The sequence below is a fragment of the Pteronotus mesoamericanus genome, unplaced genomic scaffold (assembly GCF_021234165.1).
Source record: "Pteronotus mesoamericanus isolate MK-2021 breed Mesoamerican mustached bat unplaced genomic scaffold, CSHL_Meso_final scaffold_174, whole genome shotgun sequence".
Lineage (NCBI taxonomy): Eukaryota > Metazoa > Chordata > Mammalia > Chiroptera > Mormoopidae > Pteronotus > Pteronotus mesoamericanus.
In genome coordinates, this window is record NW_026555309.1 from 25,362,225 (window position 1) to 25,376,880 (window position 14,656).

The 14,656-nt window shown below is 40.6% G+C and overlaps 1 protein-coding gene across 1 annotated transcript in view; it reads right to left on the bottom strand.

The window, feature by feature from the left end:
- EIF3E (eukaryotic translation initiation factor 3 subunit E) overlaps positions 1 to 5,270 on the bottom strand; it is a 42,652-nt gene extending 37,382 nt beyond the window's left edge. Inside the window, exon 1 of the mRNA XM_054590396.1 lies at positions 5,140 to 5,270. Within this exon, the coding sequence (XP_054446371.1) occupies positions 5,140 to 5,229 (90 nt within the window). The 5' untranslated portion in view covers positions 5,230 to 5,270. The remainder of the gene's footprint in view (positions 1 to 5,139) is intronic.
- Positions 5,271 to 14,656: the final 9,386 nt, after the last annotated feature.

Below are 14,656 nucleotides of genomic sequence, written 5' to 3' on the forward strand. Positions count from 1 at the left end.
ACGTAAAGAACCCCTACAAATTAGAGACAATCTAATTTGAAAATGGCTAAAAGATTAATAGGCACTCCACAAAAACTTAACTAAATGGCCAATAAGCATTCAATAGGTCCTCAGCTTCATTAATCATAAAAGGAAACGCAAATCAAAATCACACTAAAACCTAAAAAAACCCGACAATACCAGTGTTAGTGTAGATGTAACAAACATTTATTCTGCGGGCAGGTGTACAACCACTTTGGAAAGCTGTTTTTATCTACCACAGTTAAACATACGTTTTGACCCAACAATCCTGCTCCTAGGTACCAAAAGAAATGGCATCTCCAATAATGTTCACAGAATCACTATTTGTAACAGCCAAGTCTACCAACGTTAGACTGAATAAACATGACATGCACACGAAATGGATTAATGTTCAGCATTAAAAAATCAAACTACTGCCACCCTAAAATTTGAATGACCTTCACAAACAATGCTGAATTACAGAAGTCACACATTGTGACAAAGCAGTACATGCTGGTAAATGCTTAATTCCATTTATATAAAATCAAAACCAGGCAAAACTGTTTCTGTATCAGACTAGTGTTTACCTTCGGGAGGTGTGAGTAATAACTAAAACGGGTCAAAAAAAGGGTTTTTAGGATGTTTGTAATGTTTTCTTTATTGATATGGATTGTGTTCACTGGAAAAAAAAAGCATTTATACTTGTGTGCTTTTCTGTATAAATGTTATACATGATAAAAAGGTTACTTAAAAAACTGAAGCTTCTTTTCAGTCTTCCCTATAGAAACCCTAGTCTTAGGTGAAAACATCCTTTTCCTAGCCCCCTCTCCTTGCCACCCATTAATAGTTTTTAATTTGTATTGTCTCTCTCAACTGCAGATTCAAAGTATCGTTCCTCTGTCATCAGACATTACTGGCCTCTACTTATATCACCCTCTGTAAATTTTGCCTCATAAGCACACTTATTCTGTCAAGAGCAGATATTTAATACTTTGTGAGGCAAGAAACAAAAATCAAGGATACTATGTAGAAGTACTGTAAGAAACAAATTTTCACAGTTCTTTCTAGAACAAAAATATGTAATAATAATAACGGAGTAAAAATCTTTGTAATACAGATCTACCAATGAGAAGTATGGAATTCTTTTGGGGCAGGAACTATTTCACTTAATTAAGGTACAAAGTTAGTGTTCCATAATTGAAAATGTTTGCAAAAGTTCATTTGTTAAAAATTATTTTTAGATTACAGACAATACAAAACAGGCAGAGGAGGCTGTATTTGGTTCACAGGCTACAGCTTCCCAACCACGTGTCTTGTAACCTCTTAAAAACAGATCCTACTTTTTAACAGATTAAAAATCTTCTTTTGACATCTCTTCTTGCTATCATCCTCCACAAACCCTACATCCATAATACTTCTTCAAATACTCAAGCCTTAATATTCCTTTATCCTGCAAATTACAACAAAGTTTCATCCAGTACCTCATCTCTAAGACTTCCAACTTAAATCCATCACCTGTTCTACCATTACCATTAAAATGCTTTGTTATCATCCTTGCAGTGCTGTTGGTCGGACCACTGCCCCTGTGCACCAAGGCTGTGGATTCAATCCCTGGTCAGGGCACATAAAAGAATCAACAAATGAATACATAAGTAAGTAGAACAACAAACTGAAGTTTCTCTCTCTCTCTCTCTCTTTAAAAAACAATTTAAAAAAATGCTTCGGTATCCTCAGCTTACCCTCTGCTCTAATTTTATATCATCGTTTCAGGTAGTAACTTTCTACATGTTGGCTATTTCAAAGATCTTCGCTTTAGTAGTATCATTGACTCCACCCATTTTCTCCAACCAAATAAAATTCATTGTCGATCTCTAACTCTGGGGGGAAAATGTCATCTATTTTCTGTGTTCTGGCTAAGGATGACTGTGACTACAAAATGTTTCAAAACTAGGCAATATATATTCAGTCACATGTGTGCTTTGCTCTGTTGATCAACAATTCTTTTTTTAATTAATCTCTGAATGATATTTATCTATAAGGCTACCTCCAAACATTTCTACACTACTCCAATAATGTTCCCCTACTCCCCTCACTCTGAGAATGACCACCATTAGCTCTATAAATGTAAAATTTCCAATCTCTGCTGGGGCCTCCACTCTTACCAATCCTTGTACTTGTCTCAGTTTGTTTCCTCAGTCACCATTTTCGTCTTTACCTCCTTAAAACCCCAATTGGCTATCTCATTCCCTCTCATACAGGATGGGCTAACCTCCTAACAGAAAACATTTAGAAACATTCTGTCCCATAAGGCTAAGTGCTTTATAAGGAGAGACCCTCAAAACACCCAGAATTATCTTCTGGAGGGCGGGCCCCTTGTAGTACAGGTTCCCCCTCTAGGTGACTGTTGTAGGAACCCATCTGTATCAGCGCACCAGTTGGCATTGTTGTGAGAGGCTGTGTTTTGATTCAGTGAATTTTTCTGGAAGACTTTGAATGCTTTTGCCGGTTTCATGATGGGTGATTTACCAGTGCTTCTGCCCACGCCGCGCTGAGTGTTCAGCAGTTTTTGACCAAAAAACCCCAGCACGTCCCCAGTGCCCCACCTCCCTATACACCCCATCTCTTCCAGAGCCACTTTTGTTTCCCTTGTGTTCCTGATGAAAAAAGCCTTCAAAGAAGAATGTTTTGCCGAGGTGGAAGAAGTGGAACAAAAAACAGCAGAAGTACTAAAAGGCATAAAAATCGACAAGTACAAAAACTGTTTTGAGCAGAGGAAAAAATGCCTCGACAGGTGCACTGCATCAAATGAAGGCTACTTGGACGGTGACTGAAGTTAAACATGTAATACACAATTTTTTATATATAAATTCAGGGGTTTTTTTGGATCCCCCTCACATATGTTTTATCTCATGTAATTTTTCCAACCCCATGAGGTCGGGGGTAGTACCAACACTTTAAGCACGAGGAAATGTGTAGTGAAGATGCAAAAGAAACGGCTTAAGGGCACAAAGGTACTAAGTGACAGAGCCAGGATCCTAATCCATGTAGGATCCCAGTGTCCAGAACCCTAAACATTACCTGGCCTTCTTCACAAGAAAATAAAAGACAGCAGCCACAAATATGCGTTCATTTACTCATTTATTAAATAGTCACTAAATGCCTTTATGCCAGACCCTATTTTATGTGCTGAGAACACAGCAAAGAACCAAGTTCCTGCTCTCATGGAGCTTATATTCTCTAACGTATTGAACTGCCCTCCTGTGTCATGATCTCGGACTCTCCCGACCACCTAGCCTTCAAAACTCAAAGCCTCTCTTCCTCAAAGTCCTTTTTGCCCACGGACCAGACTCTCACTTCCGACAGCGCTCTGCCAGTATTCCCGTGACACATTATTTTTTGCCTTATACTTGTGGACCTTTATCTGTTCTAAACCACAGGTAAGACTTCAGCGGTGAGGTGTCTGGACCTCACCGTGGATTTACTACACTTCCACAGTAGTCCTGTGCTTAGTAAACTGCTAAACGAATATCCCGGCAGCTGCCCGTCTTTCGCTTGGAGCTTTATGGCCATCGCACAGACGGTCTCTACAAGGAGGGAAGTACTGGACCGTTAGTTCCCCCGAGTCTCAGCTGCCATTTCTACGTTTTGTTTTGCCCTACGAAATACTAATTTACACTTACACACTCCTCCCTTTTAGGAAAAATGAAAGCATAAAAAAAAAAACACACACACACAGGGTAAGAACACAAAGTTTGGTTAGTTTAGAAGCACTTCTACAAGAAGCTGGCAGAGGATTTCAAAATACGGTTATTTCTCTCTCCCTTGAGCTGGTGTGTATTATCCTTAGCTACCCAGAAACGAACACCGAATGCAGACTGGACCATGATAATCAAATTCTAAAATACAGGTGTGAAGTACATCCTATGTGAAGAAAAACCAGGGCAAAAATACATCCTTTTAAGATAAAGCTTTATAAGACATTTTTGAACGTCTTGAAAATAAACCTGGTATTCCCTAACATCGCCAACTTTAGAGGTGTCTCTATGTATTTAGAAAAGGATCACACGAATTTAAGGACTGCATCTGCCTAATAAACCTTAACTACCAGGAAGACTTAAAAAGCTACCAGAACAATAATACAGTGTTTGCTTTGTCCCATTGCTGTTGGGACACCCAATTTGTCTCCCAGGTCTGGATTTCCCTAAGTAGACTTACGCTGTAACCTACATCCAGAAACAGAATTCATTTATTCTTCTGGCCTCTGTTCTAATCCCTTCACGCAGTAATTACTAAAATGCATCAACTTCCCCCAAAATTCCAAATATAACCGAAGTTCGGTTATTTCAAAACTTCTAGTGCGGTGACATTTTAAAAAATGAGATAGCAGAGTCATACAGTATTTATTCAGTATCTCGAGTAGCTAAATGAACGTCAACCACCAATTCAAATTACTGGAAGTGAGTATATGTATCTACAACGGGAAAAGAACTTCCAGGTTCAAACTTGTCGGTTTTGCTTTTTTTGGGGGGGGGGGGGGTTGGGGTCCCCGTCCACATCCGACAAAATGTTACACTTGCAGAAATGGTTACTTATCCCAAGACCAGGAAAACGCACTGCAAAGAACTCCCAAATTTACGGGATTAAAATTGCTGGATATTTCATTCAAGTGTGAGAAAATCAACCCGAACGATCCGGCAAGCCAAGCACACCCTCCAAGGCCCCAGTTACCGAAAGAAAAGTAAAAATCTCTACCCCCCCCCCCATTTGCTCTTAGAAGTCGATCTGAAGTAAAGCTTAAGCGTCACCACAGCGAAGCCAGCGGCGTATCGTGAACTTCCGAAAGGAACCGACGCGGAAGTCTCTTGGGCACTGGCACCTTAAGAAGTAAAGCCTAGACAGCTTTCTTCCCTGAATCTCTTTATATTGTCACCTCACCCCTTCTCGGGCCCGAATTCCGCGGCACCAATCAACCCCGGCGATGCTAAAGGACCAGAAGGTCCCTATTGCCCGGCCGGAGACCAAACTCGCGGCCGCCCCACACGTGTGTCAGTCAGGCCGAGGGCTACCGTAGCCGCCTTTCCGCCCTGCTCCGTACCTCGCACGCTCCCACAACTTCCTCGCACTTAAAGCCCCACTCACCTCCTTTACGGAAAGAAACTCAAGCAACGGAAAGACTAGATGCCGATCCAAAAAGTGCGCGATGCGAGTAGTTAAATCGTACTCCGCCATCTTGCCAAAGAAAAGGGGAGTCTTTCCTCACTAAAACTTTATTGACAGCGCGGACAAACCAACAGACACTCCTCGCAGTACGCATGCGCAGTGGCTAAACTAGCTCCGGCAAAGGAGGGGGTTGAAGTCGTAGCGCTCGAGAACTACAGAGCTTGCGTGCAGCATCCAGTGCTCTAGGCCCGCGGTCCTCAACCTCGGGTTTGGAGCACTGTCGGTCCGCGGCCTGTTCCGGACGGGGCCGCGACGGAAGCTCGCCTGAGCTCTGCCTGCTGTCCTGGCCCCCTCTACGCTTCCCATCCGCAGCCGGCAAGCGGGCAAAGCTCCCCGGAGCTCCGCCCCGCCGCTCTCGGTCTTCCATAAAACCGGTCCCTGGTGCCAAAAAAGCTGGGGACAGCTGCTGTAGACTACTCAGGGACAAGGCAGAATGCCGGACACGTGTCTTCTATTTGAAAGTCTGTCCGTGTCCTGCTATTTATTCCATTACTAGATAGTGAACACTCAGAACTGATGGCTGGGGCAGTGGAGGTGAAGGCCCCTGCACTCCACAAAGTTGCATGCAGGGAGGAAAATGAGCTTCCATTTGACATATAGTAATGGTTTGTTAAATTGTTTTTAGATGGAAACAAGTGAAATAATTTCAGATTATAGGAAGAGCCGTAACTTAGTGGAGATGGTCAGGTTGGGCCTTTTTAATTAGGGTAGTTAGAGAAAGCTCGGATGGGAATTAAGGTGGTTAGGAACACTCAGATTAGGGTTAACAATTTACCTGAGAGTGCTAAGAGAAAGTGGTGACCAAAATTAGAACTTGGTAAAAACATGCCTGGTGGAAGGCACAGCAAACAAAGGCCATGAGACAGGAAAGGACTTGGTGTGTTTCAAAAACTGTATCTTGCGCGATCGAAGAGTGAGGTTAAAGACTGAGAAGGGCCAGGCCATGATCAAGGTAAGGAATGTGGATTTTATTCTAAGTGCTCTGAAGTCTCCTTCGCTGGTTCCTTCTCATCTTTCAGGTCTCTTGGGGTCCCCACCCCCATTTAGGACAGGGCCCTTAGTGATGTCATTCAGCCTAATGCTTTAAATGAAATCTACACATGGACAGCTCTCAAATTGTAGCCCCAACAGAGACTCTTAGTTAACCATAGACTCACATATACCCAACTGGCCTACTTAACATCTCAACATTAACGTGTCAGAAAACAAACTCCCCCATTTAGCTCATCAAAACCTGCTCCTTTCCCTTTCCTCCAGCTCAGTGAATGCCAATTCTATCTGTCCAGGTGCTCAGACCCCAAACCCTGGAGTCATCCTTGACTTTTTCTCTTTTAATTCCCAGTCCAAACTATCATCGATCTTTTGTTTTATTTTTTGGAATATCTTATTCAGTAATCACCTTGCTTCTCCCTTTTCCTCCTGTGTTTTATTCTCCATACAGCAGCCAGACTGATATTTAGAGTTCAGTTGTGCTCAAAACCCTTCCAAGCCTTACCTCACTCATAGGAAAAGATATGTCTAATAATGACCTGAAAAGCCCTCACTCCCCTAAACCCATTGCCTCTCTGACATCATTTTCTGCATCTCTTCCTCTTGCTCACTCTCCCCCAACCCTAAGCAACCCTACTCTACTTTTTGTCTCAGTAAAATTTTCTACTTTGGCCTTTTATGTGAATGGAGTCATATAATATGTGGCCTTTTGTGTCTGATATTTTTCACTTAGCATAACGTTTTCAAGCTTCATCTGCATTGTAGCATGCATCAGTACCTCATTCCTTCTTATGGCCAAACTATGCCTGTTTTCTGGATATACTACATACTGTTTACTTATTCATTTACTTATTCATTTGTTGAGCCTTTGGGTCATTTCTACCTCTTGGCTACTATGAAAAATACTGCTATAAACATTGATGTACATGTTTTTATATGGACATATATTTCCAATTGTCTTGGGTCTGTAGTATATACCCAGAGGTGGAATTGCTGGATTATATTTTAACTCTATGTTTAATTGTTAGAAGAACTGCCAGACTGTACTATAATTTTTCAAGATGTTAACACTGTGGGAAAGGGTACACAGAATATCCCTGTATTTTTTCTTATAATTGCATGTGAATCTGCTATCTCAGAATAAAATAAAAATTTAATTTTGAAAATGATTCCTAGACTTTGGACTTAAGAAACTGGACACCTGCTGGTAACTAGAATATGGGGGTAGAATGGCAAAGGAATATGTATGGGTGCTAAAATCAGGAATTCTGTTTGAGATAGAATAACAGCCTTGTTAGATATCTAAGAGGTAAAGCCAAGAATGCAAATGCAGATGCTATTCTGGATCAGTTTATATAGTTGCTACTTACTGAACGGGCACATAACTTCGAGCTAGATGTTTTCAAGGATTTGGGAGTATGAGACGATCTCTGTCATTGTGCCATTTACAGCATTGTTTGGAAAGAAAGGCCGAATTCCCGTGAAACAGAGAATACATGATAGTATCGCTGTTAAACTGTGGGGGATAGTCTTTGTAGCCTCTAAGAACTGAGAAATGACAGTTGTAATCTGAAGTGTCCTGGAGTCCCAGAGACTAAAGTTGTAATAGAATATAGACAGGAAGAGAGGAAGTTAAAGAGAAAAATAGCAAGAACTGAGGCTTTCAGTAAAAGTGAACAGTGACAGAGGAAGGACAGAAACAGGTGATATTATGGAAACTTGCCAAAAAGGAGCAGAGAACAACTGTGAAAAGCAGAAAGAAATAAGATGTAATTTAATTTGACAAACATGTTAAACTTTTATCATGTGAAGAGAATACTAAGCTAGATGTCAGTGGGAACATATAATCAGCCAGAGCTAATCCCTGGCCACAAAATGTTTCTATCTAATAGGTGACAATTACTCATTTACTCAATGTAAATTTAATATTTACAATGTGCTAGGCACTGTTCTAGGTCCTGGGAATCTACTAGTAAAGAAAACAAACCACTATCTCTAAAGAAGCTTATATTCAAGTGGAAGGAGGCACGTAAAAACATATTAACAAATATATACTGGTTAGGTGGTGATTAGTGCTATGAAGAACAATACAAAAGGTAAAAGTTAGAGAAGGATGCAGAAAGGTTGTTAATTTATATAAAGTGGTCAGGGAAGGCCTCTCTGATAAGGTATAATTTGAAAAGAGACCTAAAGAAAGTGAGGGAACCTGTGGCTTTCTAGAGGAGGAACATTCCAGGTGAAGGAACATTAATTATAAGGGTGTGGAGGCAAAAGTGTGCTTGGTATCCTTGAGGAATAACAAGGAGCCTAGGAATTCAACAGCTGATTGAGCACAAGGAAGTGTGGTAGAAGGTGAGTGCAGAGAGGGAGTGTTGGGCCAGGTGGTGTTATGCTTTGTAGGCCATGGTGAGAGCTTTGGGTTGTATTCTGAATGTGGGGGGAAGCTATTGGAGGATTTTGAGCAAAGAAGTCACATAATCAAAGTTGTTTTAAAAAGACCACTTGGAGGGTTTGGGGGGTGGGGGACAAGCATTAACAGAGAGATCAGTTAATAGACTATTGAAATAATTCAAGCAAGAGAAGATGGTGACTTAGACTAGGGTGGTTGTGGTGAAAGAGCTGTGGACAGTAGTGCATTTTGAATGTATTTTGAATGCAGAGCTAGCAAAATTTGCGAATGGATTAAATGAGAAAGAGGAGAGTCAAAAATGATCCTAAGGTGTAGAAGAACTGAGGGGCCATTTGCTAAGATGAGGAGGTGTGTGATGCATGTTTTAAAGAGGAGAGAAATCAAGAATTTAGTTTTGGACACTTTATGTTTGGGATGCCTATTAGACATCCAAGTGGAGATAATCAATTGGGCACTGGTGCATATGAATCTGGAATTCAAGAAAAAGGCAAGAGCTGGAGATGGAAAATTAGATCTTGTCAATGTATTAATGAAATTTAGGGGTAGGGCAGGGGAGAATAATGGGGGGGGAAGGGGGACAACTGTAACTGAACAACAATAAAAAAAATTTAGGCCCATGGGACTAGATAAGGTCAGAGTGTGAATGCATTGGGAAAAGAGATGAGCAGGGCTAAATCTTAGGCATTTCAATTTGTAGAGGTTGGGACAGTTCAGATCAAATAAGGAAGCCAGAGAAGGACTGGCAAGTAGCTGGAGGAGAGAAGAGGAGCAAGAGCAAGTAGTGTCCCAGGCACCAAAGAAGGAGGGTTGTCCAAGCAGCAAGAAGGAACAAACTATGTCAGATGGTGCTATTAGTTCAAGGTGACGACTGAGTATTATAGCCTACTGGCTTTGAAAATATGCAGGTTATTGATGACTGATGAGCAGTTTCAATGAGTGGCAGATGAAAGTCTGGAGTGAGCTTAAAAGATGGGAGGAAAAAACGTGAAACAACACATATAAACAGAACTTATGAGGAATTTAACATGAAAAGGAAGCATTGAAATGTAGCAATAGATATGGGGCCTAAGGAAGGTGATTTAAAAGATGTGTGTATGCTGCCATGATACAATACTTATTTAACTAACTGCAATGGAAAGATAGAATGTTAGATAGATAAGGGATATGGGAAGAACATGGGGTTCCAAACAGACAGGCTGCAAGCAGAGATTGATACTCAAGGCGGGTAGGAAAAAAATGGAGGAAGCTTGATAGAGTGGATTTTTTTTTTTTTCTCTACTGGGACTGCTGACTTTTACAACAGATATGGGAGAGAGTAGTGCAGGTAATTCAGGAACAATTTAAACACTGCAGAGTCACAAAACCAGGAAAATACAAGAAATATTTGAGAAAGACATCTTGGAAAGTTAGCTGAAGATTGAACATTATCAGGGAAGATATACCAGAAAAAAAAGAGCAGGGCCAAATAGTAGAATGCCTATGTGAGGAATTTGAAATTTATCTGAGGTCATGAGGCCCCTTAAAGTATTTTTGGAATATGAGAGTGAATAATTCAATCTGTGTTTCTGGATGGTAATTCTGATAGTTGCATGGACAGTGGATTGTATAGATGAAATGCAGCCAGGCTGTGGAAGGTCTTCAAAACCAGACTGGAAAACTTGGATTTGATCAGATAGGCACTGGGAGCCTCTCATTAAGTTCTTAAAAAGAAAAATACATGAAGATAGTGGTGTTTTGTCCTTTAAAATTAAACTGGAAGTGATTTACAAGATGGTTTAAAGTGGTGACAGATTGGAAACTCTGCTGATTTGCCTGGCTTTTCCTCTGGAATTTTCCTTGCTGGTTTTTGAAAATATCTTGTTTCTTTTTTATAAGAGAGATTTAGCCCAAAATGTGGAAAATCTGACTTTTTAGTTTCTTCCTAGTGTTTTCGTTTAAAAGAGAGATTACTTTGGGAAGACAGACAAAGGCTCACCTGGTAGTAGCTGGGTAGTACTAGGTGAAGACTGATTCTCATACATTCATCGAGTATTATCGAATGCTTTCCATTGGCTTATAACCATCTCAGGCTCTGGAGAAACAAAGAAAGAAAACTAATCCAAGCCCACAAGGAGTTTACAGTTTAATCGGCGTAGCAAGCATGTAAAAAAAGGAAAATAATCATAGCCCAATGTGAGCAAGTCTATGCACAGAGTGCTCCTGAGAGTCTAGAGTAGGAAGTGACTTGCTACCGGGGAAAACTGGAGATTAGTGGGGAAGGCACCATTTGACTACCTCTACCTGAATAGATGTTCAGCTGCCTAAGAAACAGGGAAAGAATGTTTCAGGCAGAGCAGGCGCACAGGCTTAGCCCAGGGAAAAGGCACAGTGTCATTGGAGACTCTGGGAAGGGTTTAGTGCCTGGAGGGTAGCCAGTGTGGCGAGACATAGGTCTGCGCATAGGGGTCCATTGTCAGAGAGGCTGTGGACTCTACTAAGAAGTATGAATTCTATCCTGCAGGCCAGTTTTTACAGTGATTCTTTTAACACATTTCAATGTACTCTTCTGTCTTATAACTCAGGCTCTGACCATCTCTCACATACACAACTGCAATAGTCTTCCAAAGGGACTCCCTGTCCTGGGTTCTGCACCTGTCTACTTGTCCTCCACTCTGCTGCCTGGGTGATCTAAATGAACACCTAACCCTGTTGTGATTGAATTGTGTCCCTTCCCCCAGAATTCATATGTTGAAGTCTCTAACCCCCATACTGTAGAATGTAATTATATTTGGAGATAGGGTCTTTTAAGAAGTAATCAAGTTAAAATGAGGTCATTAGGTGAGCTCTAATCCAGTGTGATCGGTGTCCTCATAATAAGAAGAGATTAGGACACACACATATACAGAGGAAAGACCATGTGGAGACACAAGGAGAAGATGGACATCTACCAGCCAAGGAGAGAGGCCTTAGAAGGAAAGTGCTTGTAAACATCTTGATCTTGGACCTATAACCTCCAGAATTGGAAGAATATAAATTTCTGTTCTCTATTCCACAGAATTTGCTATACTTTGTTATGACTGTCCTAGAAAACTAATGCACTTTGCACTTAATACTTTATATATTATAAAGCAAAAACTTCTTAGCACAATATATTAAGATCTTTAGAACCTTATCTCTCCAGAGTCCTATACCCCTTCCACACTAAGCTCTGCTCGTCAACCTTATTGTTTCTTCACTTGCTCTCCAGCAGCTCCTTCAGTCTAAAATGTGCCTTTGCCCCCTTGTACCTTGTTGACTACATCTTCACTTTTTAAGACCCAGATGAAACCTGTTAGCAGAGCATATCTGATGTACTCACTCCCTCCTGCCCCTATCTGCTGGCAACAAACTTATCTCAGAGCCCGTAATATTTGAGCCCATTTTTGAAAATGTTTACTCCTACTAGACTATAAACATATTGAATAGAAAGACTATGAATGTCTGTTTTTATAGACCCAATTCCAAGCTTAGCTCCTGTTTCATAACAAGTACTCAAGAAATGCTCTAGAAATGAATAAATGTGCATAGGGCTTGGATCCAGACCTACATGTTCTTGAAACAAAGTCATCCACAGTTTGCAATAATCTACTGTAGTGGACACATTTTTAGAATGCTCATGTCTGATTAGCTCTCTTAGATATTTCTAAATAACATTACTTTAATCCAGGTACCCTTTTTATATACCGCAGGGAGATGCCTATTTCATTTTGATATGTGTACTTCCCTTAGTTATATTCCCAGTTTGTCTATTCAGCATGCACTTATTTGCTCCCTATTCTGTGCCAGACACAATGCTAGATTCTGGGGTTAAGGGAACAATTCAAATGCTGTTCCTACATAAAAGAACTCAGTTATGGAGAAGGGACAAATACATAGACCAATTATACTGCACTGTAGTAAGTGCAACGACACAGGTATGCATGAGGTATTAATGGAGTGCTTTCATTTCATGGAAAGCGCAGACACTTCTTACATCTAGGTATTTGCTAAGTTGTTGGTTGTTGTTGTTGTTTTTTTTTTTTTTTGCCTCCCCAAAATAACTATTGCTTCTTCGGGTATGTATCTTTAGCAGGTGACTTTTTTCTGACCTTATGTTCTTGGTCCGGAGGGACCTTGTTGGAACTTCACCTCACACCTGTGTGAGAATTTCCAGAAGCCTCAGCCCTGCTGTCATCCTCAGGAAAGAATCATGCAGAGAGAAGGGGGCTTCAGAAGACCTAACTCCCTTCTTCACTTATCACCTCATATAAACCTAGGATTGACAGCGAACTCTACTCTATTCTGGGACCTTGTAGTATGTGAAGTGAAGGATATTAGACAGAGGGAATCATCACTGCTCTTTCTCATCTGTCCCCAGTGCTAGGACCTGAAATGTGGCTATGCCGCTCTTAGAGAGGAGGGTGTTGGGGGGGGGCGGGGAGCCGGTAGCAATCCCCAGTAGTTGGGAGTATCTGAAAGGAATCTGAAAGAATTGTAATCAATCTAAGAGTTGACAAGCTATTATCAACGACTAGCCACTTCAGAACATAAAATACCTACATATTTGTTCAAATACTTCTAATTCTCTGTGTCTCTTATACTATTTGGTATCTGTTTTATCTGTCTTGAAAAATTCCTGCAGTCCAAGTAAACATTTTCGGCTTGATTACCAGACCAACATGGTTCGTTAACATAACTGATAGAAATACAGTGATACTGAAATGCAATACAGACTTCTAACAATGACAGTTATCATTTGTACACATTCTCTTGTGTGATAACAACCAGCCTCAATTATCTGGCTAAAAAATCTGATTTAGCACTTATTTGAAAATTTTGATGTGAAAAATATGGGCTCCTTAAGAAAGGCATTTTAAAATAAATTTTCCATATTTAAGTTATGTGTCTCAAGCCAATGCTAGGCTCTATGCAAGTCAAGTTTCTTCTGATCTAGCCAAAAAATAAAAAGTAAATATTGAGATGATGTAGAGAGCCAGGCAGAATTTCAGCCTGGAACCCAAACAGGAAAACAGGATTTTTCCAGTGACTCCAGAGGCCCAAGGCACAAGAGTTAACTAGGAAGAAGAGTAACAGTGTTCATAGCTGTGGTATACCCTTTGTCACGTTGTATTTATCTGTTTACACAGCTGTCTCTCCCACTAAACTATGACTTCTACAATGGCAGGAATGGAAGAAATAAAGAAAAGGGAAAGGCCTGTAGGTAGCCCCGAAGGAGGACAACTGGGACTGATGGAAAGGCACATGAAAATTTTAATATTATCAAACTATGGATATGGTTAGAAAAGTCTTCCCTGATTTTGCTATTTAAAATTGCTTCTCCCATTTCATCATCTTGTTTATTTCCCTCCCAGTGCTTAGCACAATCTACAATGATCTTGTTTGTGTGTTTACTGGTTTACATCCTCTCACCTTAAGGTAATTCTGTGAAGGCAGGAACCTAATCTGTGGTCTTATTCATTACTGCTCAGTCAATAATTCTTTTTTGCATTGTAACTATTTGTTTTGCATGAATTAATATATGTGATTGAGGCCAAAAGGTTATATTTGTGTCCTGAAAATTTCTTACATGATAGAAAAAAACTTACATACCAGGAGACAGTGGGCACAAGGGGAAGTAGAACTATTGAAAAAGGACAGAACATGAGAAATGCCTTGATTCTTGGTATTTATTTGATCTCTGAAAGGGAGCTCTCCCTTTTTATCCTTCTAAGTGACAATGGAAAAATTAACTCAATGCCAGTGAAGGAAGGGAGCGGGCTCAGTGGTATTCTTATCTCTGAAAGCTTCTCTGAGTTCCTGAAGATAGGAGATGAGGGAGTTATCACAGAAGTCAAACACCATTTATTTAGCAAAAATATCTGTACTGCCCTGTGGCAAAAGCTGAGCGGGGCCACAAGGCACAAAGATGCCTAAGAGAAAGGTTGGGAGGCAGCAACAGGTAAAAAGCAGAGACCCCATCTGTAGCAGCTGGGAAGATCTGTGTACAAATGACTTTTTCTCATTCTTCATTTCTTTTTG